This window comes from Brienomyrus brachyistius, chromosome 4 (genome assembly GCF_023856365.1).
Source record: "Brienomyrus brachyistius isolate T26 chromosome 4, BBRACH_0.4, whole genome shotgun sequence".
Lineage (NCBI taxonomy): Eukaryota > Metazoa > Chordata > Actinopteri > Osteoglossiformes > Mormyridae > Brienomyrus > Brienomyrus brachyistius.
In genome coordinates this window covers 22,850,662-22,878,298 of record NC_064536.1, presented here as the reverse complement: position 1 = coordinate 22,878,298, position 27,637 = coordinate 22,850,662, and the positions used below count along the sequence as shown (strand labels likewise).

General features: G+C 45.0%; 1 protein-coding gene and 1 non-coding gene across 2 annotated transcripts in view; both read right to left on the bottom strand.

Moving 5' to 3' along the window:
- LOC125739920 (uncharacterized) overlaps window positions 1-27,637 on the bottom strand; it is a 645,903-nt gene that overhangs the window by 355,495 nt on the left and 262,771 nt on the right. The window contains exons 10-12 of the mRNA XM_049010480.1: window positions 3,408-3,722; window positions 2,564-2,872; window positions 474-782 (exon numbers count right to left, since the gene is read on the bottom strand). Coding sequence (XP_048866437.1) covers window positions 474-782; window positions 2,564-2,872; window positions 3,408-3,722 — 933 coding nt within the window. The remainder of the gene's footprint in view (window positions 1-473; window positions 783-2,563; window positions 2,873-3,407; window positions 3,723-27,637) is intronic.
- On the bottom strand, window positions 26,769-26,841 carry trnar-ccg (transfer RNA arginine (anticodon CCG)). The gene has a single exon. It is a non-coding gene; the product is annotated as a tRNA-Arg (tRNA).

The following is a 27,637-nucleotide window of genomic DNA, read 5'->3' as shown; positions in this document are numbered from 1 at the left end:
AAAAACCTCAAAAAAATATCTAAAAATACAGCCATGCGACTTCCGTACGGTTTGTGCTGGAGGGTCACAAATAGTCAGATCTGTAATATTTGTCATATTATACAAATGTATCATAAACTAGAAATATGTGAATCCTGAGGCATCTATTCAGCTGCCAGGTGTAACATGCAGATCAGACACTCATGTATTTGATAAAGAGCAGAACCTGTATCTGATGAGGCCATCAGAGCTGTATTATGGGATGTCTCCCTTAGAGGTAATACTGATATGCAAGTTAATCATTCTGTAAATTCATAGAGACACTTGAAATTATAACCATCAAGCATCAATATCTGGCAGTAAATTATGTTTTAAAATGTTGATATTTAATGTATTTTCTCCGGTGTTTGTATTAATATCCTTCCTTTCTGTCTGCATGATATTTTACATACTGTGCATCTCATTGGCTACAGTCTGCAGTACAGACATCTTACCCTCAGTGACTGACAGGTAAACCCGTGTTCCCACAGCTGCACCTCCGCTGATGTCCACACCACACCAGTAGTAACCAGGAGCTCTCAGATTGTTGATGGTCACAGTGAAGACTGGCTTAACAGGATCATCTCTGATTGACACTTCACCACTTTTCTTTGGAGAGTCAGTGCGTACTATGGGAGTACATGAACTCCAGTCACTCCCATTGCACCAGTATTTCTCATGTTTTTGATATATGTTGTCATAGTAACATGGGATGGTGACAGATCCTCCTCTCTGTACAGTCACTGTGTTCACTGTGGACACACCTGCAGGGACAGAATGAAAATTACCCAGCTGATTAACTCTCCCCCCCTCTTACACCATTTATACACATATTCATGAAGTCAATACCAGTATACTGTAGGCTGCAGTACTTTACTCTGCAGAATATTAACATTTGTTTTGAGTGAATGTTGTATTTAATATCACTATAGTTGCAAAAATACAAAAACTGATCAGATAAAATAAAATTAGCCTGCAAAAAACCTTATTGGCTTATTGTTGCTTCTTTATGTCAGCAGCCATAACACATGCAAGTTAGGACCTGGCCAGTACTTGCATGGCAGACCAAAATAAGTAACTGCTGTAAGAGGTGGGTGTGACCAACAGGTTAACCCATCCTGTGGTCTGTGTGGGTCCCAATGGCCCAGTGCAGTGACGGGGACACTGTGCTGTAAAAATGGTGCCGTCATTCAGATGTGATGTAAAACCCAGGTTCTGTATCTTGGATGTCATAAGTGATTCCTCTGCATCTTTCAAAAGACTAGGGCTGGAACCTGATGCCCTGGCTAAACTGCCCACTGTGGCCCTTTCAAATCTGGCCTCCTAATCATCCCATATGTCTAATTAGTGAGTTCTCTCCTACGCCTTCACCACCTTATCTACTGTGTGGTGAGCAGAATGGCCACCATTGCATCATCCAGGTGGGGGCTACACAGTGGTGGTGTTTGAAGCGGCTCCCCATTGCTTCCATAATATGGTGCTTTGGGTGTCATGAAAAGTGATATATAAATGCAACATTCATTCTCATACATTATAGTTATTTAAATTTACATATATAGCTCAAATATATGACCCTCCAGCACAAAACCGTACGGAAGTCGCATGGCCGTATGTTTTATATATTTTTTGAGGATTTTTTTGTGCTCTTTCATTTCATACCATAATCCTAATTTTTGACCCAAGTGTAGAGATTTGTGCTGGAAGGTCACAATTATGATGGAAGGTAACCCCCGAGTTCAGTGACACGTGCTGTCTAACACAGCGGGGGGGGGGGGGACGCGCCGCCCGTACCTCGCAGAGGGTGGGCGTGGCTACACGTCAGGAAAGTGCTCCGGGCGCGAGCCACACGTTCCCCGTCTGCTGATTATCGATGGTCGTCGCGCGAGGAACCGCAGATCTCAGAGCGCGAGGCAGCTTCTAGCGCTCGCGGCACTATAATGTGACTGTTACCCACGTGCTCTGCTCGAGAGCAAAAGGAACAAAGCTCTTTGTGTGTGACCCTACAGCACAAAACTGTACCTTTGCGTAAAAAATTAGAAATTAGGATTATGGTATCAAATGAAAGAGCAGAAAAAAACCTCAAAAAAATATCTAAAAATACAGCCATGCGACTTCCGTACGGTTTGTGCTGGAGGGTCACAAATAGTCAGATCTGTAATATTTGTCATATTATACAAATGTATCATAAATTAGAAATATGTGAATCCTGAGGCATCTATTCAGCTGCCAGGTGTAACATGCAGATCAGACACTCATGTATTTGATAAAGAGCAGAACCTGTATCTGATGAGGCCATCAGAGCTGTATTATGGGATGTCTCCCTTAGAGGTAATACTGATATGCAAGTTAATCATTCTGTAAATTCATAGAGACACTTGAAATTATAACCATCAAGCATCAATATCTGGCAGTAAATTATGTTTTAAAATGTTGATATTTAATGTATTTTCTCCGGTGTTTGTATTAATATCCTTCCTTTCTGTCTGCATGATATTTTACATACTGTGCATCTCATTGGCTACAGTCTGCAGTACAGACATCTTACCCTCAGTGACTGACAGGTAAACCCGTGTTCCCACAGCTGCACCTCCGCTGATGTCCACACCACACCAGTAGTAACCAGGAGCTCTCAGATTGTTGATGGTCACAGTGAAGACTGGCTTAACAGGATCATCTCTGATTGACACTTCACCACTTTTCTTTGGAGAGTCAGTGCGTACTATGGGAGTACATGAACTCCAGTCACTCCCATTGCACCAGTATTTCTCATGTTTTTGATATATGTTGTCATAGTAACATGGGATGGTGACAGATCCTCCTCTCTGTACAGTCACTGTGTTCACTGTGGACACACCTGCAGGGACAGAATGAAAATTACCCAGCTGATTAACTCTCCCCCCCTCTTACACCATTTATACACATATTCATGAAGTCAATACCAGTATACTGTAGGCTTCAGTACTTTACTCTGCAGAATATTAACATTTGTTTTGAGTGAATGTTGTATTTAATATCACTATAGTTGCAAAAATATGAAAACTCATAGCTCAGGTAAATCGTAGTCATTACATAAGAAAAAAGTTATATGATTCTTCATACAAGTAAAACTTCAATGAAAACAAATCAAATTGAGGACGACTTCCTTCCTTGAAATTCTCGTGTTCATCTGTTCCACCTTTAGGCTTTTTCCAGGCCACAGATAACAAAGGTCAAGCAAACCATTAAAAATTATGCCAGCTCACTTCATGCTGAAGCCGGAAGTCCCCAGTGAAGTTTTAAAATATTGAAACAGAATATTTTCTAAAACATTTTCTCCTTCCTTTCTACCTGAATGACATGTTACATACTGTGCATCTCATTGGCTACAGTCTGCAGTACAGACATCTTACCCTCAGTGACTGACAGGTAAACCCGTGTTCCCACAGCTGCACCTCCGCTGATGACCACACCACACCAGTAAGAACCAGAGTCCCCAGGTTTCAGATTGTTCATGGTCACATTGAAGACTGGCTGGTCAGGATCATCTCTGATTGACACTTCACCACTTATCTGTATAGAATCAGTGTGTACTATGGGAGTACATGAACTCCAGTCACTCCCTCTGCACCAGTATTTCTCATGTTTTTGATATATGTTGTCATAGTAACATGGGATGGTGACAGATCCTCCTCTCTGTACAGACACCATGTTCAGTCTGGACACACCTGCAGGGACAATATGAAAATTACCCAGCTGATGAACTCTCACTCCCTCTTACACCATTTATACACATATTCATAATGTCAGTGCCAGTCTACTGTAGGCTGCAGTACTTTACTCTGCATTATATTAACACTTGTTTTGAGTGAATGTTGTATTTAGTATCACTATAGTTGCAAAAATATGAAAACCGATCAGATAAAATAAAATTAGCCTGCAAAAAACCTTATTGCCTTATAGTTGCTTCTTTATGTCAGCAGCCATAACACCTGCAAGTTAGGACCTGGCCTGTACTTGCATGGGAGACCAAAATAAGTAACTGCTGTAAGAGGTGGGTGTGACCAACAGGTTAACCCATCCTGTGGTCTGTGTGGGTCCCAATGGCCCAGTGCAGTGACGGGGACACTGTGCTGTAAAAATGGTGCCGTCATTCAGATGTGATGTAAAACCCAGGTTCTGTATCTTGGATGTCATAAGTGATTCCTCTGCATCTTTCAAAAGAGTAGGGCTGGAACCCGGTGCCCTGGCTAAACTGCCCACTGTGGCCCTTTCAAATCTGGCCTCCTAATCATCCCATATGTCTAATTAGTGAGTTCTCTCCTACGCCTTCACCACCTTATCTACTGTGTGGTGAGCAGAATGGCCACCATTGCATCATCCAGGTGGGGGCTACACAGTGGTGGTGTTTGAAGCGGCTCACCATTGCTTCCATAAGATGCTTTGGGTGTCATATAAATGCAACATTCACTGCGCAGAGGGTGGGCGGGGGCACACGTCAGGAAAGCACTGGGGGTGCGATCCGCACATTCCCCGCCCGCTGATTATCGATGGTCGTCGCGCGAGGAACCGTAGATCACTCCCTCTTACACCATTTATACACATATTCATAAAGAGTCAGTACCAGTCCACTGTCGGTTACACTACTTTAATTTTCAGAATATTAAAATTTGTTTTTAATAAATATTCTGTTTACTATCACTGTATTGGTAAAAACCAAAACAATGTAATGAATGATTAACTGAACTGATCATTCAGCAGAAAATTAGCCTGCAGAAACCTCATTTGCCAGCTTACACATTTAAGTTCACATATTTAGGTCAAAAATTAGGAACTGAGAGCCAAACAAATGATAGGATATTCTCACCCCTGAAGTAGCCCATTGAAAAAGACACTGTTACTCGCCCCTCCCATATATCAATGAAGTTTTATTTTTTGTTTATTTTCCTATTAAGGAATGATATGATGTATGTACAATAATGCATAACATTCCCATTTCAGCATTTATAACAGGAGTCCCCTCACCCGACCCAAATGGACCTTGGCAGCAGGGCCGTTTCAGGGCGAGGGGACAACACACATGGCCACCCCTGTGCCCCCCCTAAATACACATGCTGCTTGGGTGTGAAATAAATGTAATATTACTGGTAAAAAGTATAAAATGTAACTGCAAAGCTTTTCATAAAGAGCTGATCGGTTTTCAAAAGATTGTCAGACAGGTACTGATTTATGCCGTATATACTCACAACACACAGACACTGGCCACTGTGCTGAGGGTCCCAGCTACTCTCACTACACATGGTGGCCCAAACAATGATAATTACAACAATTAACATTAATACTATACCTGACATTAACGTACAGCACAATAACAACATAATACCTGATAAATACACAGAGCTATTTACATCATTCACACTATTTACACTGCTGGCACCGGTCCAGCACGCCACTGCGCTGCCCGACAGGAATCTCCAGTGCTACACTGCCCCCCTTCTGGGGGGGACCCAACCTGGTACCCCCCAAAGTCCTGCAAGTGCTCCAGACAGCACTGAGCCCTCTGTGGCCACTGGGCCCCTGGTTCCCCACCGTCCTCCTCAGTTCCATCTGCTGGGAAACTCATCCCAGGTCCTGCTGATGGTTTCACCAAATGGGCCAAGGGTTGGTATATAACCAGCTGGTCTCAATGTAACATGATAGTCCTGCTTCAGAGATTCACTTCAGGACCTCCTGGGGGTCCCTCCAGTGGCTGTCCAGCTTGGGCAACCACCCCTTTTTCCAGATGGGCCAGTACACCCAGAGTCCCCAGTTTGAAAGACCTGTACCCAGCAGCGGATGTCATAGGCTCACCTCTGTCTGTCTCTGCCCATGTCCTGATGTTACCTGGCCAGCTCATGCACGGTCCGCACATGGTCCTGGAGCTGGAGCAGATAATCCAGTCCTGGTGTCTCCGGCAGCTCCGGGCAAGGGAGTGAGCCAATCACCAGCTCTACCTGGGTCCACAGCCTACAGCTATACATGAGGGACGCAGGGGCACAGCTAGTGCCAGTGAGTGTCCCAATCATGCTGGTGCTCACCAATGAGGATTGTCTGCTGGGGAGCTGGGATGCGATTCAGCCTCTTCAGCAGCCTGTCACTCTGCTGGTGAGTCGGGGGGGTGGGTGGGGGGGGGGGGGGGGGGCTGGTGCGGGTCTTCACAATCCCCAGCAGCCAGCTGACCTCACAGAACACCAGCACCTTGAAGCTTCTCCCCTGGATGCTGGACAGCTGCTCTGAAGCCCGAAGCTCCTAGAGCTGTTTTCTGCCATGGTGGTCAGGTCACACTCTGCTCTGGAACCATGTGACCCTCAGCCCACTTTGTGAAGTAGTCCATGACCACAAGAATGTAGTGATTCCCGGCCTCAGCGTGGGGAAAGGGGCCCAGGACATCGACCCCCACATGCTCCCCTAGGTACAGCTGGAGGGCAGAGCGGCACTGCCAGCTAGGACCCCTCTGAGCCGCACATGCAGCACAGCAATGCAGGAACATCTGGGCGTCCTGCTGGCAGCCGGCCAGGTGAAGCGCTGCCACAGCTTCCTCAGCATCTTCTTTACGCCGTACTGCCCGGCCCCGACGGCTCCGTGCACTGACCTCAGCATGAGAGAGCACAGGTGTAGCGCCCCCTTCAGGCCTTTTGCTGGGCCTCAATTAACATTCACTTGACGGGGGCTCTGAGTTCACTGAACGCCCAGAAGACAGTGGAGATTTTTGCGGACTTTAGGAAGCACACAGCCCCTCTCCCCCCCATAATCCTGTCTGACACCCCCATCACCACTGTGGACTCATTCTGCTTCCTAGGGACCACCATCACCCAGGACCTCAAGTGGGAGCCCACCATCACATCCGTCATAAAGAAGGCCCAGCAGAGGATGTACTTCCTGAGGCAGCTGAAGAAATTCAACCTGCCAACACGGACGATGGTGCAGTTCTACACTGCAATCATTGAGTCCATCCTCACCTCCTCCATCACTGTGTGGTACGCTGGGGCCACCACCAAGGACAAACAGAGACTGCAGCGTGTTGTGCGCTCTGCTGAGAAGGTGATTGGCTGCAAACTCACATCTCTGCAGGACCTGTACACCTCCAGGACACTGGGGCGTGCAGCTCGCATCACAGCCGACCCTTCTCACCCTGGACACAAGCTGTTTGACCTGCTCCCCTCAGGCAGGAGGCTCCGGTCCATTCGGACCAGAACCTCTCGCCATAGGAACAGTTTCTTCCCCTCTGCTGTTGGTCTCATGAACAATATGCACAAGTCTGTTGCCACCACTCTCTCTAAGCCAAACACATGACCCTGTTTCGTGTTCGTTGCTCCGGTTCTACTTCACCTGCACTCTTGTAAATATATCAATCTGCTCAGCAAAGGAACTTTTTTACTCTATGTTTATTTAAGTACTGCCCATAATATTGCACTTGAGTTTATTTATTTATCTAACCGACTGTCTCCCTCTGTATTGCATAATATCGCACTGAACACCGCAGCAATTTCCTGATGTTGTAAACCTGCTCAACATTTGGCAATGAAGTCCATTCTGATTCTGATTCTGATTCTGATTCTGATATGGTGTCTGTCTGTAGGCTATATGTTCCCTTCAAAACTAACCCAGGGCTAACATGCCCACCCTAAATACTTTAGTTACCTTATTCAACAACTACACAATATAAAATTATGCAGTTAAATTTAAGAACTTTACTACATAAAGGCTAATATTAAAACAAAATATTCATAAAATATATACAATGTAAACAGTATTTATAATAGTTCGCACTCCATTATTGCCCACTGAAAAACCTAAAATTGTAGCCTGATCTGGCTGCTCTCAGGAGCCGTAGCAAGTGACTCATCAGGCACTCGGTCCCTCACCGCCGTGAATGGAATAGCTCTCTCTCTACTCGCAGATGTACTCTTGAATTTAGTAGCTTCAGCAGTAAGCTTGCTGAGAGTGTGGAAGGAAGACATGCAGTCTTATCACTTCTCCCACGTATACCATATCTCCTGGGTCGATCCCAGCCCTTTATGGGGATTCATGGGATTACTCCCATTGGCAGATATTAAATGAATAACTCATTAAATTATATTTAACAAGCAATAAAAAGAATATAAAACACAAATGATGCAGAGCATGTGTCAGCTCAGTACATAAGAAATTTACAAACGAGAGGAGGCCATTCGGCCCATCAAGCTCGTTTGGGGAGAACTTAACTAATACATCAGAGTTGATAAAATTTTATCCAGGTCTAATTTAAAGGAACCCAGGGTTTTAGCTTGCACTACACTAACAGTAAGACTATTCCATACTCTAACTACACGCTCTGTGAATAAGTGCTTTCTCAAATCTATTTTAAAATGTTCTCCCGCTAATTTCCACCTATGGATAATACTGAAGTAGCTATTTGGTTGAACAGCATCCAGACCTATTAGAATCTTATATACCTGGATCATGTCCCCCCTTAGTCTCCTTTGCTCGAGCATGAAGAGATTCAGCTCAGCTAACCTCTCATTATAAAGCATTCCTCTAAGTCCAGGAATCATTCTCCTAGTCCTACGCTGCACCCTTTCTAAGGCAGCAATGTCCTTTTTAAGGTAAGGTGACCAAACCTGCACACAATATTCTAGGTGGGGTCTTACAGTGCCAAGGAATTGTATAATTGTAGCATCACCTCCCTTGACTTAAACTCCAGACACCTAGAGATGTGGACATCCTATTGGCCTTTTTAATTTTTTCCCCACACTGGTGAGAGTGGGACATGGAAGCATCAACATACACACTGAAGTTTTTCTCATAATCAGCTACCTTTATTTCAGTGGAATCCATAAATTGTCTGTACTTTATATTTCTACTTCCTGCATGGATTACCTTACATTTATCTACGCTAAATTCCAGCTGCCAGGTATCTACCCAGCCACTAATTAATTCAAAATCACGTTGTAGCCTCTGTGCTGCTAGTTCAGTATCTGCTGCATCCTACCCAAAACTATGCAAATCAGATTAATCATATACACTTTACCTAAACAAAAGAACCAGACACTGGGTTACACAGGCTCTGGGGCACCAGCAGCTGCTCCCTTGCACCATCCAGCGATCAGCTGAGGCTTAACAGCAGGCCCTCGTGTTCCTCAGGGTGCCCCACTGGGTGTGGTAGGCCTTGTTCTCTGGACCAGAGGCTGATATCGCCTCCCGACCCAGTCACCCTCCTTCATCCAGCTGCTCCCTCACCCTGGCCAGCATGGGGCTGCTCTGCTGCTCTGTGATGATCTGCTGGCAAATGAAGTCTTGGTGGTGGCCTGGTTCTCCTGCACTGTGAGCTGCTGCAGTGGCAGTGAGACAGAGTGTCCACGTTTCCATGCAGCTTCCCAGGGTGATGTTGGACCTCAAACTCAAACTCTGCCATTACCTCCAACCAACAGACCAGCTGTCCCTCTGAGTACCAGAAACTCAGGACCCCCAAGTGATTTGTGGTCCTTCCACAACCAGAACCACTGGCCACTGAGGTACAGACGGAAGTTCTTGCCGGCCTAGATAGAAGCTCCCTTCACGGTCCTGCCTGTGATTGCACAGCACCCAGCCCCTCGTTGCTAGTGTCCATGTCCAGAATGAAAAGGAGATGAGGGTCCAGGTACTCTAGCATGGGAACATTGGTGAGCGTCACATAGAGCTGGTTAAAAGCCGCGGCTCAGGCATTTGTCCACGCAAACCACTTCCCTTTTCTGTAGACGGTGCATTGTGTTTGCCATGCTGGCGAAGTCCTTACAAAGTGTTGGTAATATGACACTAACCCCAGGAAGCTGTGCAGCTCTGCTACAGTCTGTGCAGGGGGCCAGTCTCACACAGCTGCCGTCTTCTGCGGGTCGGTGGCCACGCCCTCCCTCTGATGATGTGGCCCTGGAAGAGCATCATGCACTGGAGGAGGGAGCACTTCCGGGGGTTCAGCCACAACCCTGCGCAGAGGGTCCCTGCAAACACTGTCTTTAAGTTCCACAATGTCTGGGCAAAATCAGCGGCGTGGAGCAGCAGATCATCAGTGTTGATGACACATTAGGTCCAGGTGAGCGGGACATTAGCCTCCATTAGCCTCTCGAAGGTGACCAGGCTGTTACAGGGGCTGAATGAAACTGACTGAACTGTCATAGCCTGTGACCGATGGTGAACACGGTCTTAGGGTGGTTTACTGGGGACAGTTCGACCTGCCAGTAGCCACTCCGGAGGTCTAAGGAGCTGAACCATGTTGACCCAGTGATGCATGGAAGCACATAAGAGTCCTTCCTTGTCACCTCATTCAATGGTTGATAGTTGAAGCAAAATTAACATGACCCGTCCTTGTTGGTGACAAGGTCTGTGCCGCTTATGGACTGTGGGAAGGCTTGGTGACTCCTGTGTATCATTTCTTGGATCTGCTGCTCAGACACTTGTAGTTTCACCAGAAGCAGTTGGTGCAGATGCAGATGGGTGAACAGGGCTGATTGCTGTACTGCCACAGTTGCTGCACAGCCTGCACTGTCTATGGAGACGGTCCTGCTGTGGTGCTGCCGTTCAGCGCAGTTTGGACTGGAGTTGCAGTCATGTGGCTGGTGGAGACTTTCCCTCAGGAGCTGTGGGCAGCTCTTTTCCCCCGACCGGGTGGACGGCTCTCCTCCTCTTTTCCCCCATCGCTACCCCTGGCCGCTGCTCTCATACTGGAGGACCCCCACATCTGCACCCAAAGCAGATGGCTGTCCCCAGCAGATCGATGGCGGCCCCTAGCTGTACTAGTAAGTCCAGCCTGATGACACAGGGGTCAGCAGTGCTGGCTAGTCAGACCTCTTGTACCACCGATTGTCCTGTCAGCGTAACTGTCAGCTGCCCCTCCCCCCCCCACATGGCCATGCGCACGATGGGTGCAGATCAGCTGTAGGGGTGGGGCTCTGCTTAATAGAGCTCGCAGTGCCTCCTCTTCCAGTGGCATCACCAGGTGCCCCCCATCTTGGGGGACCAGTGATTGGGCCGTGCCACCAGCCGGACCGGTACTTGGGAGGGTTCCAGGGGCCATTACCCACTGTACCGGGGCAGCTTTAGGGGGGTCTTCACTGCGATCGGCCGTGTCCCACGTCATGCTGCTCCCTGCTGAGCTCTGTCACCTTTATCCTCAGGTCTGACACCAGTGTGGTTCAGGTACCAGAGTCACAGATAAGCACAGGAAGGCTACAAAGATGGGGTTTCCTGATGTCTGCCAGTCATACTCACAACAGACACACAACACAATACATAGTAAATAAGCAGAGCTATTTACACTATTTACACTGATGGCACCAGCCCAACATGCGACCTTGCTGTCCGATGGGCCCCAGTGCAACAATTTGTTTTGATTAAATGTTGTACTTACTATCACTGATTATTTAGTATAGAATTAGCCTGCAATAACCTTTTGCTTGCTTACAGTTATTTAAATTTACATTTATATGCCAACAAAAGTAACCGACAGCCCAATTGACGCTCTTTTACAGTATGTTTATTTATATATTTATGCTTTTATGAATTTAACATTCACTTAAAACTATACCAAAGATTATAGCTTCTCATATTAAACCCTCTGAAGTAGCACATTCATTGTTATTTCTCCCAGGTGTCATTCAATCAAACTAAAATTTGGTTCCTCTTGTATATTAAAATATTTTCTCCTGTGTTTGTGTTAATGTCCTTCCTTTCTGCCTGAATGACATGTTACATACTGTGCATCTCATTGGCTACGGTCTGCAGTACAGACATCTTACCTTCAATGACTGACAGCTGGATCCGTGTTCCCACATCAGAATCTCCGCTGATCTTCACACCACACCAGTAGTAATCAGAGTCCCCAGTTTGCAGATTGTTCATGCTCACAGTAAAGACTCGCTGGTCAGGATCATCTCTGATTGACACTTCATTCCTCTTCTGTAGAGAGTCACTGCGTACTATGGAAGTACATGGATCTGAAGAATAATAATCTCTGCACCAGTATTTCACATGTGTTTTATAACTATCTTCATAGGAACATGGTATGGTGACAGATCCTCCTCTCTGTACAGACACCCGTTCCACTGAGGACACACTGTCAGCACCTGTGGGGAAAACAACCAACTTAATTCACATTTTCAGCATCACAGTATCTCTGGTTAATATTATATATTATCAGTTTGTGTAACACTTGTACCAGGAGTCATGGCACAGAGAGATTGGTTTAAGAGGACAGTGAGGAGGTGAAACAGCAAGACTGTCATTTTGCCATAAGAACAAGGGAAAGACACAGGAAAACAAAGCAGGTGTGTTCTAGGGGAGGGTCACTAAGTTATCATCCCCATCAGGGGCACATAGCCATGGTCCACATCATTTACTGACTAGGGATGGGGGGGATGCTTTGAATTCTGTTTCAGTCCAGAGCTTTCCATTTGGGCAGCCCTCTTTTAGGGTCTGAGAGGAAGCCAGGACCTTTCTTCCACAAGTTTATCCATTACAGGGTCAGTACAGTACAGGGAGCATGGAGCTGATCTGAGGCAGCACAGGGCACAACACAGGGGAACATCCAGGACAGCATGCCAGTCTGTCATAAAGGCAGGGGAACACCCAGGACAGGATGCCAGCCTGTCACAAAGGGAGGGGAACACCCAGGACAGGATGGCAGTCTGTCACAAAGGCAGGGGAACACCCAGGACAGGATGCCAGTCTGTCACAAAGGCAGGGGAACACCCAGGACAGGATGCCAGTCTGTCACAAAGGCAGGGGAACACCCAGGACAGGATGCCAGTCTGTCACAAAGGCAGGGGAACACCCAGGACATGATGCCAGCCTGTCACAAAGGCAGGGGAACACCCAGGACAGGATGCCAGTCTGTCACAAAGGCAGGGGAACACCCAGAACAGGATGTCAGTCTGTCAGAAAGGCAGGGGAACACCCAGGACAGGATGCCAGTCTGTCACAAGGCAAACACTCATACACAGTCACTATGGGCACTTTTAGAGGCACCAATCCACCTAGACCATGTGACTTTAGATATGAAACCAGAGACGTCATAGGAAACCAGTATATATACAGGAAGAACATGCAAACTCTACACAGAGAGCTGGGCCAGATACCAAAACCACAAGCCTGGAGGTGTGAGGCCCCTCCGCTGCCCCCAGTGTCTAACAGCTAGAGCTTAACTAGCTCTGCAAACCTGCTGCAGAGCGAAAGACAAGCAGGTCTAATCTCCACCACTGAAGACCAATTTATACTTTCAGTATCACACAGGGTGAGGTGACATAAATTTCGTCATCAAGGGATTACGCCAGATGGCTGTTGATGATGCATGTTTATCCCTGATTTTTTGTTTGGTGGAGATCATGGTGCATATTGACTGTTTGTAAAAGATAACTGACTAGATCTTTCCAGTAGGTGGCAGCACTGACTTTCAGAGGGCAACCAAAAAATATCAGAGGAAGAGGAATTGTTGTAAGAGGTGAGGAGGTATCCGCATATCTATTTTTACAATTTTACTGTGCAGACAATTTATACTGTCATTATACAGCTATATATGGTCTTTTGAAAAGCAACTGCCCAAGTCTCTACTATAAATTAATATACTATTTGTAAAAAGTTTACCCATTTCACTTCACTGCTTTTGTGCTTGTTGCAACATATCTGCTCTCTCCGGGTCTGGTGGAATATCACTGCTGCATGCAGACACAGACCATGATAATCTGCATCCAGAAATAAATGCAGCATGAACACAAGCTGCTGCGCGCATGACCGCCTGCAGCCTGAAAGCCACATAGAAAAGGGAAGAATGAAGTGGGCTTGAGGCTGATCTTGAGCCCTGATAAGCAGAGACCTGCTGCAGTAGCACGTGAAGCTGGGTGTTTAGACCCCTCTGACTGTACACACAGAAATGACTGACGGCATCCCGGCTGTCTGCTCACATAACCACCTGTGCTGCTGAAATGACCCCAGTAAGATAATCGTACACAACACAGAACATCAAAGCATACAAAGGACAAGGGCATTTTATCTGCACTAACGGTTCTTAACTCCCTCACTTTTCTCTTGTGCATGAGCATAAAGCACCTAAATCATTAGCATGATATAGAAAATATTCTCAGACACTTATTCTGAAAAGCAGAAATGTCGTCATACAGGATGTGAGGGTGTGACTCTGCAGAAACACTGTGTGCTGTATACAGAGGGTCTGTCCTCAGGCCTTTGGTTCAGTCTTTACTATGTTTTATACAGTTTAAGTACCACTTCAGTAGGTCCTTTTAATATCTGTGGATCAGTAGAAAACAAGAGGCCTAATAGGAAGGTGTCACTGTAAGACAGGGGTGGGGGCTGTCCTGGGGGGGCAAAGTCAGATGATGAACACATGGATTCACTTCATCTGGACCTTATCAGCAGTCCACTCAGATTGAACGCTTTGTGTTTCTCTCAGTCCCTGACAGACACACGCAGACACAGACGCCCAAATTCACAGCCTGTCGTTTCATTATAGATTATGATTCTCCATACTGTCACTGTTTCTCTGTCTGTGACCCAGGACTCCTTAAATCCAATGAAAAACCGACTTCCTCCCCTCCGCTTGGTTTATACAGGTTCTGCACTCTTCTGTTCCGTTTACATGGGGTGTTGCCCCTTCTCACCAACTGACCACAAACTTTATTGTCATGCTGCCTTTGCACAGCCCACCTGACCAACATCATCACTTACAGTAATGCCTGGCTGTGGCATGTGTGGCTGGGGCTCTACATCAGCAGGAAACTGTCTGCAAGACAATAGACTTCCTTTGCAATTCCTTTTTCATTCATCCATCCTTCCTCCATCCTTCTTAAGCTGCTTATTGTCTTCAGGGTCCTAGTCATCAAGAATAATCAGTCACAATTTTACATGACGCACACATACAATGATCTTCACTATTTCCATTTTCATGGACTTACTGCCGAAGTAGTTTACATTGTTTCACCACAAGAGGGCAGACATTTTCATTTTCTACATTTACATAGAGTGTCATATACTCTGCCTTTCTCCTCCTTGTCAAAGTCCTTTCTAAAACTGAAATAAAAGTTATGAAAATATTTAATAGAGTAGCTGACTGGATACAGAATAATAAATTAGGATGATGACAAAAGTGTTCATATGCCAGGTCACCCACAGTCAAGCTGAGATTAATTATTTCATTAATATATCATAATAAATTTATGATGGACCTGAATTAACTAATACAGAGTACAACTGTAACACTGGCCTTTGCTGTAATTATTAACCATCTATAATCACCCATTCTGCAAAGCTTTAGTAACAATCCCTACATGGCAGAAAAATGTGTGAAATAGTCTTTAATGTCAGACAATAAAACCTACATTTTTACTAAATTAACAAGTTTTGAAATATGGATTTAAACTGATATACACAAAACACATGGCTGTAACACTGGTGTCTGTCTGTGGGAAAAGTCTGTATTTGTCATTTTACAAAGATTCATCATAAACTAGAATTAGCCAAATCCAGAGGCTTTAGTTCAGGTCCCAGGTGTAACATGTAGATCAGGCACTCATGTATTTGATAAAGAGCAGGACCAATATTATGGGATGTCTCCCTGAGAGGTAATGCTGATATGAAAATAAACCTTTCATTTCAAACATACAGACACATAAAACTACAGCCATCTATGTTCTATATGCTCATCCTGGTCAGGGATGTGGGCCTGGACAGGACACAGGGATGGAGTTCATCCTGGATGGGACACCAGTCAGTCACAGGGCACATAGACTCACATTCCTGTATATAGAAACCAATTAGCCTGACTGCATGTCTTTGAACAACGCAAGGAAACCCACACAACATATAGAGAACATGCAGACTCCATAAAGACAGAGCATTAGTGAAATTCAAACCCCTAAACATGGAGGTGTGAAGCAACAGCACCATCTACTGGGCCACTGGGCCACCCGTATGGAAACTATTGTCTCGGCAAATTGCCCTATTTAACAACAGTTGAAAAATAGGAGAGTTAAAAGAATTTCCTAGTGACTTACTGAGATACTGAGATACTTGAGAGACTGAGAGTTGCCCTTGATAATTTTCTGCCAGCAGATTCAACTGACCACTTTAAGTTCCAAACATTGGTAGACCACCTTAAGCTTGAAGGGGCCTTTCAATAATTTCTTAACAACTCCCATCCTTACATATTCCTGTATCCTTACCTCATATTCAAGCCACTCGGACAGGTGACAGAGGGCCGGTATGGGAGTGACAATAGGGTTAATGTATCTCCTAAAGTTAGCTCTCAGATCATATGGCAGCTTAACCAGTAATGTGGAGACATGAGACCCACAACTCAACTCTGTCAGACCCTCTTGACCAAGCTGATTTGACATTCCTATGAGTGCCCGTACAGTCAATGAAAACTTGCTGAACCCTCTAAGATCTCTGCATATAATGTTAGGCCCATCTACCAGCATAACAATATGCTGTAAGGCTGTGGTTGTCCATACAGTTCAATGAGGGCTCTCATTGTCTCACTGTATGGGTACTGGCTGTTACTCTAAGAGTCAGCTATGAGTAAGTTAAAGTAAAAATATTTCAGTACCACTATACAATAAGGCTACCCTTATAAAAGGGGTTATGAATGGTTTATAAGCCGATTATGAATTAGGTTGTAACTCTTCGTTACACTTCACCCTCTGCACATCACATTTAGCTGCCTGGAAAGCTAGCTAGCGAGTTTAGTTTTTCTGGGCGTGACGCGATTGCTGCCTCAGAGGAGTTATCACTGCCACCCTGCATCTCATCTTCCAAAATGTATGAAACAAATATATATATAATTTGTTTATGTTTCCAAAAACATGCCTGTAGGTTAAGGCACCGTAGGTAAAGTTACCCGTGACTATGGAGACACAGAATACCCTAGACATGCATGATCTCCTGGATGACAGCTGGTGTTAAGGAAGCGAGGCATAGTGCAGGCAGAAAAAGAAGGTGACAATCCACTGGCAGCTCTGAGACATGGGGGGGGGGGGTTATTACAGAAACTAAAGCACTGGTAAAACTACAAAGGAAAGGACCACAAGGGGTCAAAAAGCAAAATAGGGAAAACAATGACTAACTACAAGGAATGACAAGGAAATAAGATCTAGGAACAAAGCAACACAGGAACAAGGAGCAGGAACAAGGTAGGGAACTCATACTGCACCACACGGTACCATCTAACATTCAACACAATAACCTACTCAGAGAAAAGAACACAAGCAGGCACTAAAATACACAGATAACGAGTACTAACAAAAGGTAGGTGTGAATACACAAAACAATCAATCAATTAGAACAGACACTTTAAATAGGACACAGGTGGAATTCACTAACAAAATCACGGAATAAAGATACTGACAGAGAAAAATAGAAACAAGGCTCATCACTCAGTACAGACAGGAGACTGAGGCAGTTAAGAGACTCGAGGATTGTACAGTTAAAGTTTCAGTCAAAGGCGTTGACCGATATGCGACTCGACTTCGGTGGAAAACCAGTTTTCCTCCTTTAGCAGTCAATATGGAAGCTATTCCTGCTCACCTTAGAGGAGCTGAGAAGCATCTAGCTAGAGGCTCTGATACAGCTACAGATTATTGTAGGAAAATCACTGAATTAGTTGAAGCTGGCTATGTGTGTAAGGTTCCACCAGCCACCGCTGAGGGCAGTCCTGGGTGGTACATCCCACGCCAGTTAGTTTAGCATAACGGCAAGAACAGACTTGTCTTTTATTGCTCTTTCACCTACAGGGGAATGAGCCTAAATGAATATCTTTGGCCGTTACTTGATGCTTTGCTGTTTTGATTCCTCCTCCGTTTCCAGGAGTGCAAAGTAGCCATTAGTGGTGATGAAAAGAGCATGTTTCTCCAGCTATGAATGCTTAAGGAGGACCAGCCCCATCTCAGCTTCCTGTGGCACAATCTGAACAGGGAAAACCTACCTGATGTTTATCAGCAGCAGTTTCTGCACTTTGGGACCGCCTGCAGTCCCTACTACACCACCTTCGTATATTATAAGCATGTGATGGACCAAAGTCAGTCGGGAGTAGATGGACGCTCATCAGTTGAACACTGTTTTTATGTAGACAACTGCGTTCAGATCTTAGCTACACCCATGGAGGCTAAGGAACATGGAATATAACAGCCAGATTCCTGTTACCAATCATTATCCGAGGCTCAACAACATCCCCCCGGAGATAGCGAGACCATCGGGCGCTCCGTGGATTGATATCATTCCGCCAAGCGACGCAGGCGGCGGAAGGAACGAAAACAAAAGCGGGGCTGCGGGTCAGGCGTGTTAGTCAGGCTAAAGAAGCAGCCTTCTAATCCTCCGCTTCCCAGCATCTTTCTGACCAACGCACGGTCGATCGTCAACAAAATCGACGAACTGAACCTCCTACTAACCGGACATCCACTCGTCCGCGATTGCTGTGGCTTGGTCGTCACGGAGACGTGGCTACGAGAGGAAATTCCCGACGCCTCGATGCAGCTAGCAGACCGCACAATGCACCGCAGCGACATGAAGGCTGCAGCCGGAAAAAGCAGAGGTGGAGGTTTGTGCATTTACACACATAGTAACTGGTGCACAAACACTAAGATCATCACCACAGTCTGCTCCCCGGACATAGAGGCAATGTCTCTTCTGTGCAGACCATTTTACTTGCCTAGGGAACTGCCTGTAATGTTAATAACCGCTGTTTATATACCTCCGGATGCTATTGTTAGCTCCGCCCTTGCCTATCTGCATGATTCAATTTCTGAACAGCAGCGGACATATCCAGAGGGAGTACACATCATCGTAGGGGATTTTAACAAAGCATGCTTAAGCACTGTGCTGCCTAAATTTGTTCAACGTGAAATGCCCCACGAGAGGGAATAACACCTTGGACCATGTATACACAAATATCAAGCGAGCCTACAGATCTGTTCCCCTCCTCCATCTGGGTATGTCTGATCACCTCTCCCTGCTTGCTGTCCCGGCATACATACCACTGAAGAAAAAGACAAAGCCCATCACCAAGACTATTAACACCTTGTCTGATGTAGCTCTGGCTCAGCTGCAGGACTGTTTCGCCCTTACAGAGTGGAGTGTTTTTGAACATGATGACCTAGAGACTTATACCTCTGCAGTGCTGGGTTACATCACGCATTGCATGGACACTGTCACCATGGAAACACGGGTCCGGGTCTACCCCAACCGTAAACCCTGGATGACGGGTAAGGTTCAGCCACTGTTAAAAGCACGTAATTCTGCTTATAAATCTGGGGACCAGGATATGTACAGGAGAGCAAGAGCAGACCTTAAAAAAGGCATCAGAGAAGCAAAATGGGCCTATTCAAGTAAGCTATCGAATGACCTCTCAGACAATAATCCCAGAAAGGTATGGGAGGGATTGAAACAAATTACTAATTACAAAGGCAGCGGGACATTATGGGAAACATGGATATTTCATTAGCAGAGGAATTAAACCACTTCTTTGCTCGCTTTGGGAGAATTGTACAGTAGATACTCCTTCCATGCAAACTGCCCTGCCCATTGCGTCCTCTGAGCTCAGCCCACATACACTCACCCTTCAAGAATATCAGGTCCGTAATATATTCAGAGCTCACTTCATTCTCACTGCCTGAAATCTGCAATAATAGTTACAGTCCCCAAGTCCTCCGCTGTCAGTAGCCTCAATGACTACAGACCCATTGCACTGACACCTGTGGTTGCAAAGTGTTTTGAGAAGCTGGTCCTAAAGCACATAAAGGACTGCCTCCAACTTGGCTTTGACCCCCATCAGTTTGCCTATAAGGCAGACAGGTCCACCGAGATTTCCATTGGCCTCCACTCTGCTCTGCAACATCTAGAGAATCCTAGGACTTCAGTAAGGATGCTCTTCATCGATTTTAATTCAGCTCTTAATGCCATCATCCCGGACATCCTTATAGCCAAGCTGGTTAACATGGTTCCACGGGACTTACATCTCCAAGGACCTGTCATGGACCACAAACACAACCGCCCTGGTGAAGAAAGCCCAGCAGCGCCTCCATTTCCTGAGGGTCCTGAGATGGAATAGGCTGCAGACCGATCTGCTGGTGTCCTTCTACTGAGCCACAATCGAGAGTGTGCTGATGCACGCCATCCCCGTGTGGTACGCTGGTTGTACAGGTACCGACAAGAAGAGACTCCAGAGAGTCAATAGTACAGCAGAGAAGGTGATTGGCTGCCCACTCCCCTCCTTAGATTCCATTGCCAGCTCTAGATGTCTCTCTAGAGCCAGGGCGATTATAAAAGACCATTGACATCCAAACCATCACCTATTCATCAAACTGCCTTAAATGCGTCAGAACTATAAATGCATCTGACCCATGACATCGTTCCTCCCCATTATTGCTATGGAAACATACGGTGATCGTAAGTGTATGTGGGTAGGTGAGTGGGAGGGAGTATGTGTAGATCTGCTCCATATAGTCATTTTAACAGCTGCTATTTTAACTGTTGTGTTATTTATTTATTTACCTATTTATTTATTAATCTTGTAAAGTCTCTGTCACTTGCATCTTTGTGGTCTGTCAGTTAATTTTGTTAACAGGCTTTTTTATTGTGATTTTATTTTTTATTTTTTATTGTGACAATAAAAGTCTTGAATCTTGAATCTTGAGCTCCTCAGTAAGTTGCAACGCCTTCTACCTGTGGGAGAATTTAACTAATGCAAATGGGCTTGTAACTACCCAGAGGTCACCCAAAATCTTAGTCTAGAGCCCAAAGCAAAGAGTACTAAGCTCTGACCCACAGCAGCACATCCTCAGGTTACGCTGGCAGTGCTAATCAGACACCTTGGGATATGAATATAGCCAGACAGAGAGAACTGAACCCACAATGTGGGGGGTTTACCAAGTCCTCACCAGCCAGTATGACCCACTTGGGTTCATAGTCCCATATACCACCCGAGAGAAGGTCCTGGTCTAGAAACTCTGGAGCAAGAAAAGTCTGCCTTCTTAGCCAGGAGGTCCAGAGCTGTACCTAAGCGGCAGCAGTCAATCTGTAGACTGGAGCTCTGTGCAGCTCTGACTGCAGCCGAGTTAGTGGCAGTACTACAGAAGGACCGTACTGTAGGGATCCATGACGTCAGCTACTGGACGGACTCTATAACTGTTCTTACTTGGCATCAGTTAGAATCCTGTCATTTTATCGCATTTGTAGGGACTAGGATTGCGGAGATACAGGAGCTGACAGATTGTCAGTCATGGCAAAATGTAGATAACAATATTAACCCAGCTGACGACATCGCCAGGGGACTGACACTATCTCAGATAGCTGGAATCAACTGGTGGAGCCGATGTCCTGAGTACCTACAGAGGCCTCGGTCACAGCCGAAGGCCCCTGGAGGATGAGCAGCCGAACTGAAACTCCTCTGACGTGGGCAGACCAACAGTTTCATTCTCTCCTGTTGGGATTACATGGGGTGTCGCTCCTTCTCACCAACTGACCACAAACTTTATGGTCATGCTGTCTTTGCACAGCCCACCTGACCAACATCATCACCTACAGTAATGCTTGGCTGTGGCATGTGTGACTGGGGCTCTACATCAGCAGGAAACTGTCTGCAAGACAATAAAATTGCCGTGATTTGCATACAGTATAGCAGCACTGAGATAGTGTGACTGATAATTAAGTGAGCTGTTCTCACTCTCCACTTCTGCTTCCTGGGGAGGTACTTCCCCCTCTGTTCTGACTATACTGCCCCCCCCCCACCCCCAACACCCAGATCACCCAGTGCTGTACCATCAGCTACTAGGCGGCCTATTGGCTGGGGGTCAAGACCTCGCCTGGGCTGACTTCCTGTCAACGTGGGGGGTCAGTGCTGGTGCTGGATCAGTGTCATTCTTACAGTCTTGATGCAGCCTTTGGCAAAGTTCTCTTAGGATCCCAATTCTGTTGGATTACCTGTTACTTTAACTATGTATACCTACATCCAAAGGTGGAGATTTCAGGTCCAGAGAGTACAAATCCAGACCAAGATTTTGTTTCAACCAACCAGTTGAGGACTCTGTGACTGTGACTCTTTAAACTCAACTGGTTGCTTGAAACAAAATCTTGGTCTGGATTTGTACTCTCTGGACCTGAAATCTCCACTTTTGCATACATCTGCAAATCTGAATAATTTTCAGATTAATTTCCTGGTGAAAACATTTTGTATAATTTAATATACTGTTGTTAGTATGTAATTCGCTCCTGCCTAGATCCGAGGCACAAAGCTGGAGGAAAAATTCCTTGCTATCAGGGTATATGAATGTATACACACATCAGCCACGAGACAGAATAAGACCATTCCTGTATACTGCTGCCACATGGTGGACACAAACAAGACTGCAGTCAAGTGTAAAATCATTCTGTCAGGCTGCATTTAACCTCTGCACTACAAACAGGAAGTGACTAAACCATAATAGATCGTCCTTTTTTCTGTATGTAATAAAAAAAAAACATTCAATAAACGTCTATCTGTTTGGCCTATTTGTGATTACGGAATACTGAGAGTATTTGATTTTACAGCAGGGTTCATTCATTCATTCATTCATTCATTCAATCATTCATTCATCCATCCATCATCCAGCTGTTTATCCTGGTCTGGGCACCAGTAATCAAGGAGCAATTAGAATTTAAACATATAAATCTATTACGAATGTTATTGGTAATCTATTGAAAAGTCTCTGTTGTCTGTATGTTTACCTTAAACATGCAACTGTGATCGAGAGCGGGTACTTGTCTCTAGTCACTATTTTATTTTACGTTCCCCAGCGCCCGCATACAATGATCTACAGTACCTTTCATTTTCATAGACTGACTGCAAAAGTATTTACACTGTTTCCCCACCAGAGGGCTCACATTCTCATTTACTACGTTGACACACAGTGTCCATAGCTTTGCTACCCTCGTGTGGCTGTGAACTGTAATTTCAGCCTGTGCTTTTCTTGAAAGTACTCAAGGTAGTAAAAGCTATTTGTCCATTAGACTGACAATATTTTCATTAGTCATGAAATATCAAATATCATCTTAGATAAATCCAAGACATTTCTCTGGTAAACTGTAAGTTATGCATGAAAATCAGGTGACAAACCAAAAAAATGTATGTAATGTCAGTTTCGAATTCAAACAGGCTTTTTATGCATTGATAGCGATAACATGCATTGATGCCAAGAGCTATAGAATGGATAATATATTAATTATTTTTCTGATACTGGAACAATACAATTTGTATAGACATTTTAAAAAAAAGATGTTTTATTTGCCATATTCTACAACTGCATTGGAAAGCTCACTTGTTCAGACATAGTATACAAAGAATGACAAACAGCACCCAAATAAATATTAACAGACAACTGATAGACATGCAGAACTGTAGAGAAATACCCTTGTGATACATTTATCATTATAATTCACAAACTCCACAGATGCAAACATCTAAAGTGAAAATTTGTGACGCTGTGAAATATCCTATGAGGCTCCAGGGCTGAGACCAGCTTGTGGTCGCTGTGGTTTGGGTCCCGTGATGCACTTTGCTGCAGCAGTGGTCAGTGTATATCCATGCAATGGATGGAAGTTGTCAGGGGTAACGCTAGACCCCTCAATTTTAAGTAGATTATGCAGAAAATACGTAAAAATCAAATCTGTGGATTAACAAAAGTTATATTATAAAAGCCAGTTCTATCTAAATCTGACACAGTCCATATTGCACAGACCTGCATGTTGTACCTGATACCACATGATAGTTTCAAATCCCGTGACCTTTTGCTGTAAGTCTACATCATCTGGGGAATCATATAATAATATATGATCAGATGAACTTAATTGATCCTGGGGGGAAATTTTTCATACAGCAGCAAGATACACAAACTGCAAACGTGATCGGAAGGTCGCCAGTTCGAGCCCCGGCCTCGGCAGAATAGTCACATGTCTGTGGGTCCTTACCCATAACCCCCAGCTGCAGGGGGCCACACATCGGCTGCCCCTGTGCCATCAGCCCTGAGCTATGGAGAGCAAGATGGGGGAAGGCAAGAATTAGATTCCAACTCGTACTCATGCAATGTGATATTGGCGATTAATAAATGTGTGCAAATAACAATTAATAAAGGTCTACACATATTTTAGATCATTCATTCATTCATTTTCTACATACTTATCCAGTACAGAGTCAGTAAAGTACAGGGAGCATTGAGCTGATATAAGGCAGCACAGGGCACAAGGCAGAGGAAGATCCAGGACAGGATGCCAGTCTGTCACAAGGCAAACACTCACACACAGTCACTATGGGCACTTTTAGAGGCACCAATTCACCTAGAACATGTGACTTTAGATATGAAACCAGAGACGTCATAGGAAACCAGTATATATACAGGAAGAACATGCAACCTCTACACAGAGAGCTGGGCCAGATACCAAAACCACAAGCCTGGAGGTGTGAGGCCCCCACGCTGCCCCCAGTGTCTAACAGCTAGAGCTTAACTAGCTCTGCAAACCTGCTGCAGAGTGAAAGACAAGCAGGTCTAATCTCCACCCCTGAAGACCAATTTATACTTTCAGTATCACACAGGGTGAGGTGACATAAATTTCGTCATCAAGGGATTACGCCAGATATCTGTTGATGATGCATGTTTAGCCCAGATTTTTTGTTTGGTGGAGATCATGCACATTGGTGCACGTCGACTGCGCTTGTGCAAGATAACGGACTAGATCTTTCCAGTAGGTGGCAGCACTGACTTTCATAGACCAACCAAAATACAGCAAAGGAAGAAGAATTGTTGTAAGAGGAGGTATCCCTTGACGGGGTATGAATAGCCTGGGGATTTCGTGTAAGCCGTTCTGAAGGGAGCGGGCCGTACGTGGAGAGACGCGCGATACTGAAATGTATGTTAAAAAGAGCGCTATTGTTCATTTCTGTGTTAAATGAATGTATGTCTTAGTATTTACAACCAACGGTTGTACGTATTTTTGTATTTCCTTGTGCAGTTCCAGTCCACTGCCGTATTTTATACACGGTAAAAAAAGAAAAGTTAGATTTATTTTATTTAGAGTATTTGCTGCTGGGGAAAGCTGATTTGCACCCGTGTGTTGTAGCCATTGTACCGCACGGTAAAACTTATAAAGGAAAGAACGGGAAAACTCCGCTCAGTTGCCTTTCCATTTTCTTTTGGGCATCTAGCAAATAAAGAACCCCAAATTATTTGTGTTTGTCTGTGTGATGTTAATTGCACTGGCTATATATATTTTTACATTTTTACTGTGCAGATAATTTATGACCGCCTGCAGCCTGAAAGCCACATGGAAAAGGGAAGTATGAACGGGGCTTAATTGAGGCAGATCTTGAGCCCTGATAAACAGAGACCTGCTGCAGTAGCTCATGAAGCTGGGTGTTTAGACCCCTCTGACTGTACACACAGAAATGATTGACGGCATCCCGGCTGTCTGCTCACATAACCACCTGTGCTGCTGAAATGACCCCAGTAAGATAATCGTACACAACACAGAACATCAAAGCATGCAAAGGACAAGGGCATTTTATCTGCACTAACCGTCTTAGTACTGTTTGGTTACTAAAGAAACACATGGCAGTATTACAATGAATACTTAGATATTAAATTTATATTATCAATAACCTGTTACATGCAAATATTAGCATAGCAATTGCAAATGTTTTGATACAAACACCCAGGGGAGTTTCCAGCTACTGAAAAGATCAGGGACTGAGTCAAGTTAACAGGGGTTTGACTTTTTTCTCTTTTGAAGGAAGATTGGCATCGGGGGTAAAATACTCAGAGCTACAGCCCTGACTGATCTGGCCTAATGACGCCCATGAATACAACCATAGGAATCCAAAAAATATTCACAATTACAGACACAATGTTATGTAAAGCAGATGAATCTTTGCAGAATTGACATTTTGCGATTTCTCCTGACCAGATCTCCATCCTGATCTCCATACTGTAGCTGACAGTGTGTGAGGAGCAGGAGAGAGATCTCTACTCAGTTCACTGTAATGAGTGACACTCACCTGTGAGCCCAGCAATGAGAAGAAACAGGAGCATCAGAGGATCCATAAGTGTGTGTGTCACTGAGCCCAGATCTGTGGAGAGTGACACTCACTTCCTCATCCTCTGTACCTTCACTGTCTCTGTCGTTTCTATTCTTACACACAGCAAACAGAGCGAAGGGGGAGTGGACACTTTAAAGAGGAAGTGAGAAAACCACAAGGCTGAATGTTTAGCCCTTCAGAAAGTCAGACCATTATTATTAGTGTGTAGAGAATTAAATCAACTGTCTATGCACAGACTCAATTCACCAAATAAAAAATCTGCATGAATAAAGAAGACCATGAATTTCTCTGTTTATCATATTTATTATTAGTATAATTATCTGGATTCTAATGCTGGAAGCACACAGTGTAAAGTGAGGTAAAGCTTCAACAGCACGTCAGTCCATCGCAGGGCACTGGAAGGTGGAGAAATGCCATGTGATAATAATCGATACTTTATTGATACCCGTAGGGAAATTGTCTTTATGCCTCCCACAACTTGCTCTTTTTTCATAGAGGAAGTTGCCTGCGAAGGGCTGCCACCCATAGCGGCGCCCAGGGAGTTGGGGGTTAAGGGCCGCGCTCAAGGACCCACAGGCTGAGGCTGGGTTTGAACGTGCAACTTTCTGATTACAGGCACACAGGCTTAGCCCACAGAGCCACACGCTGCCCCCAATAACCCAGATGGGACTCGAACCCACAATCCCCAGCTTCGGAGGCTGATGCCTTATCCATTAGGCCACTGGGTTAGTGATATCAGTGATCAGAGGAAGGATCAGAGGAAGCCTGCAAACTGCAGAGAGACACAGTCATGGTCACATTCAAAGCCAACTCTCAGGAGTGCTGAGATAGCAGGTGTATCAGTCAGATATCTAATATCATGATGAGCTAAAGACACAGAGGGACTTTGAGGAACCACAGTAAGACCAACAGGAGACATGGGCTCCTGACAGTAAGGCCTCAAGATCCATCATTTCACTGTTGCAGTCCAGTTGCTCTTAGCTGCAATTGCAGCCAAAGAAAAAAAAACGTAAATCTTCAGCTTGCCCACTTTCCTGTATTTGTCATGTGACTCACAGCAATTTTCTGCAGCTTCACAAGTAAACTGAAATAAACTGTGAGGTATAAAACAGTGATGTCACATCCTGCCTGCCATGTCTGCCTGACCCTCCTGTCTCCTTCCTCACGTGACCATGATCGGCTACACCTGGTGCTTGTTGCCCCTCATTAGTCTATGTATACAAGCACCTGTTTGTCTAGTCATTGCTTGTCTGGTGATTAACATCACTTCTCCTGTCAGTCCATGTCCTTCTTTGTCCTAACCTTCTCATTCTGATCCCTGCAGTCGTGTTAATTTGCAATCCCTGTGTGTTTAGTTTAATTAAACCTCCTTTCTGTTTTGCCAAACACCTGCCATGGAGTCCCGCATGTTGTGACGGAATGATTGAACAATTCAATTCAATTCAGTTAAATTCAATTGTGCAGTACATTTCCAATTTCAGTGTCTCTAGGCACTTTATAGTATCGCTGCCCAAACCCCACAGT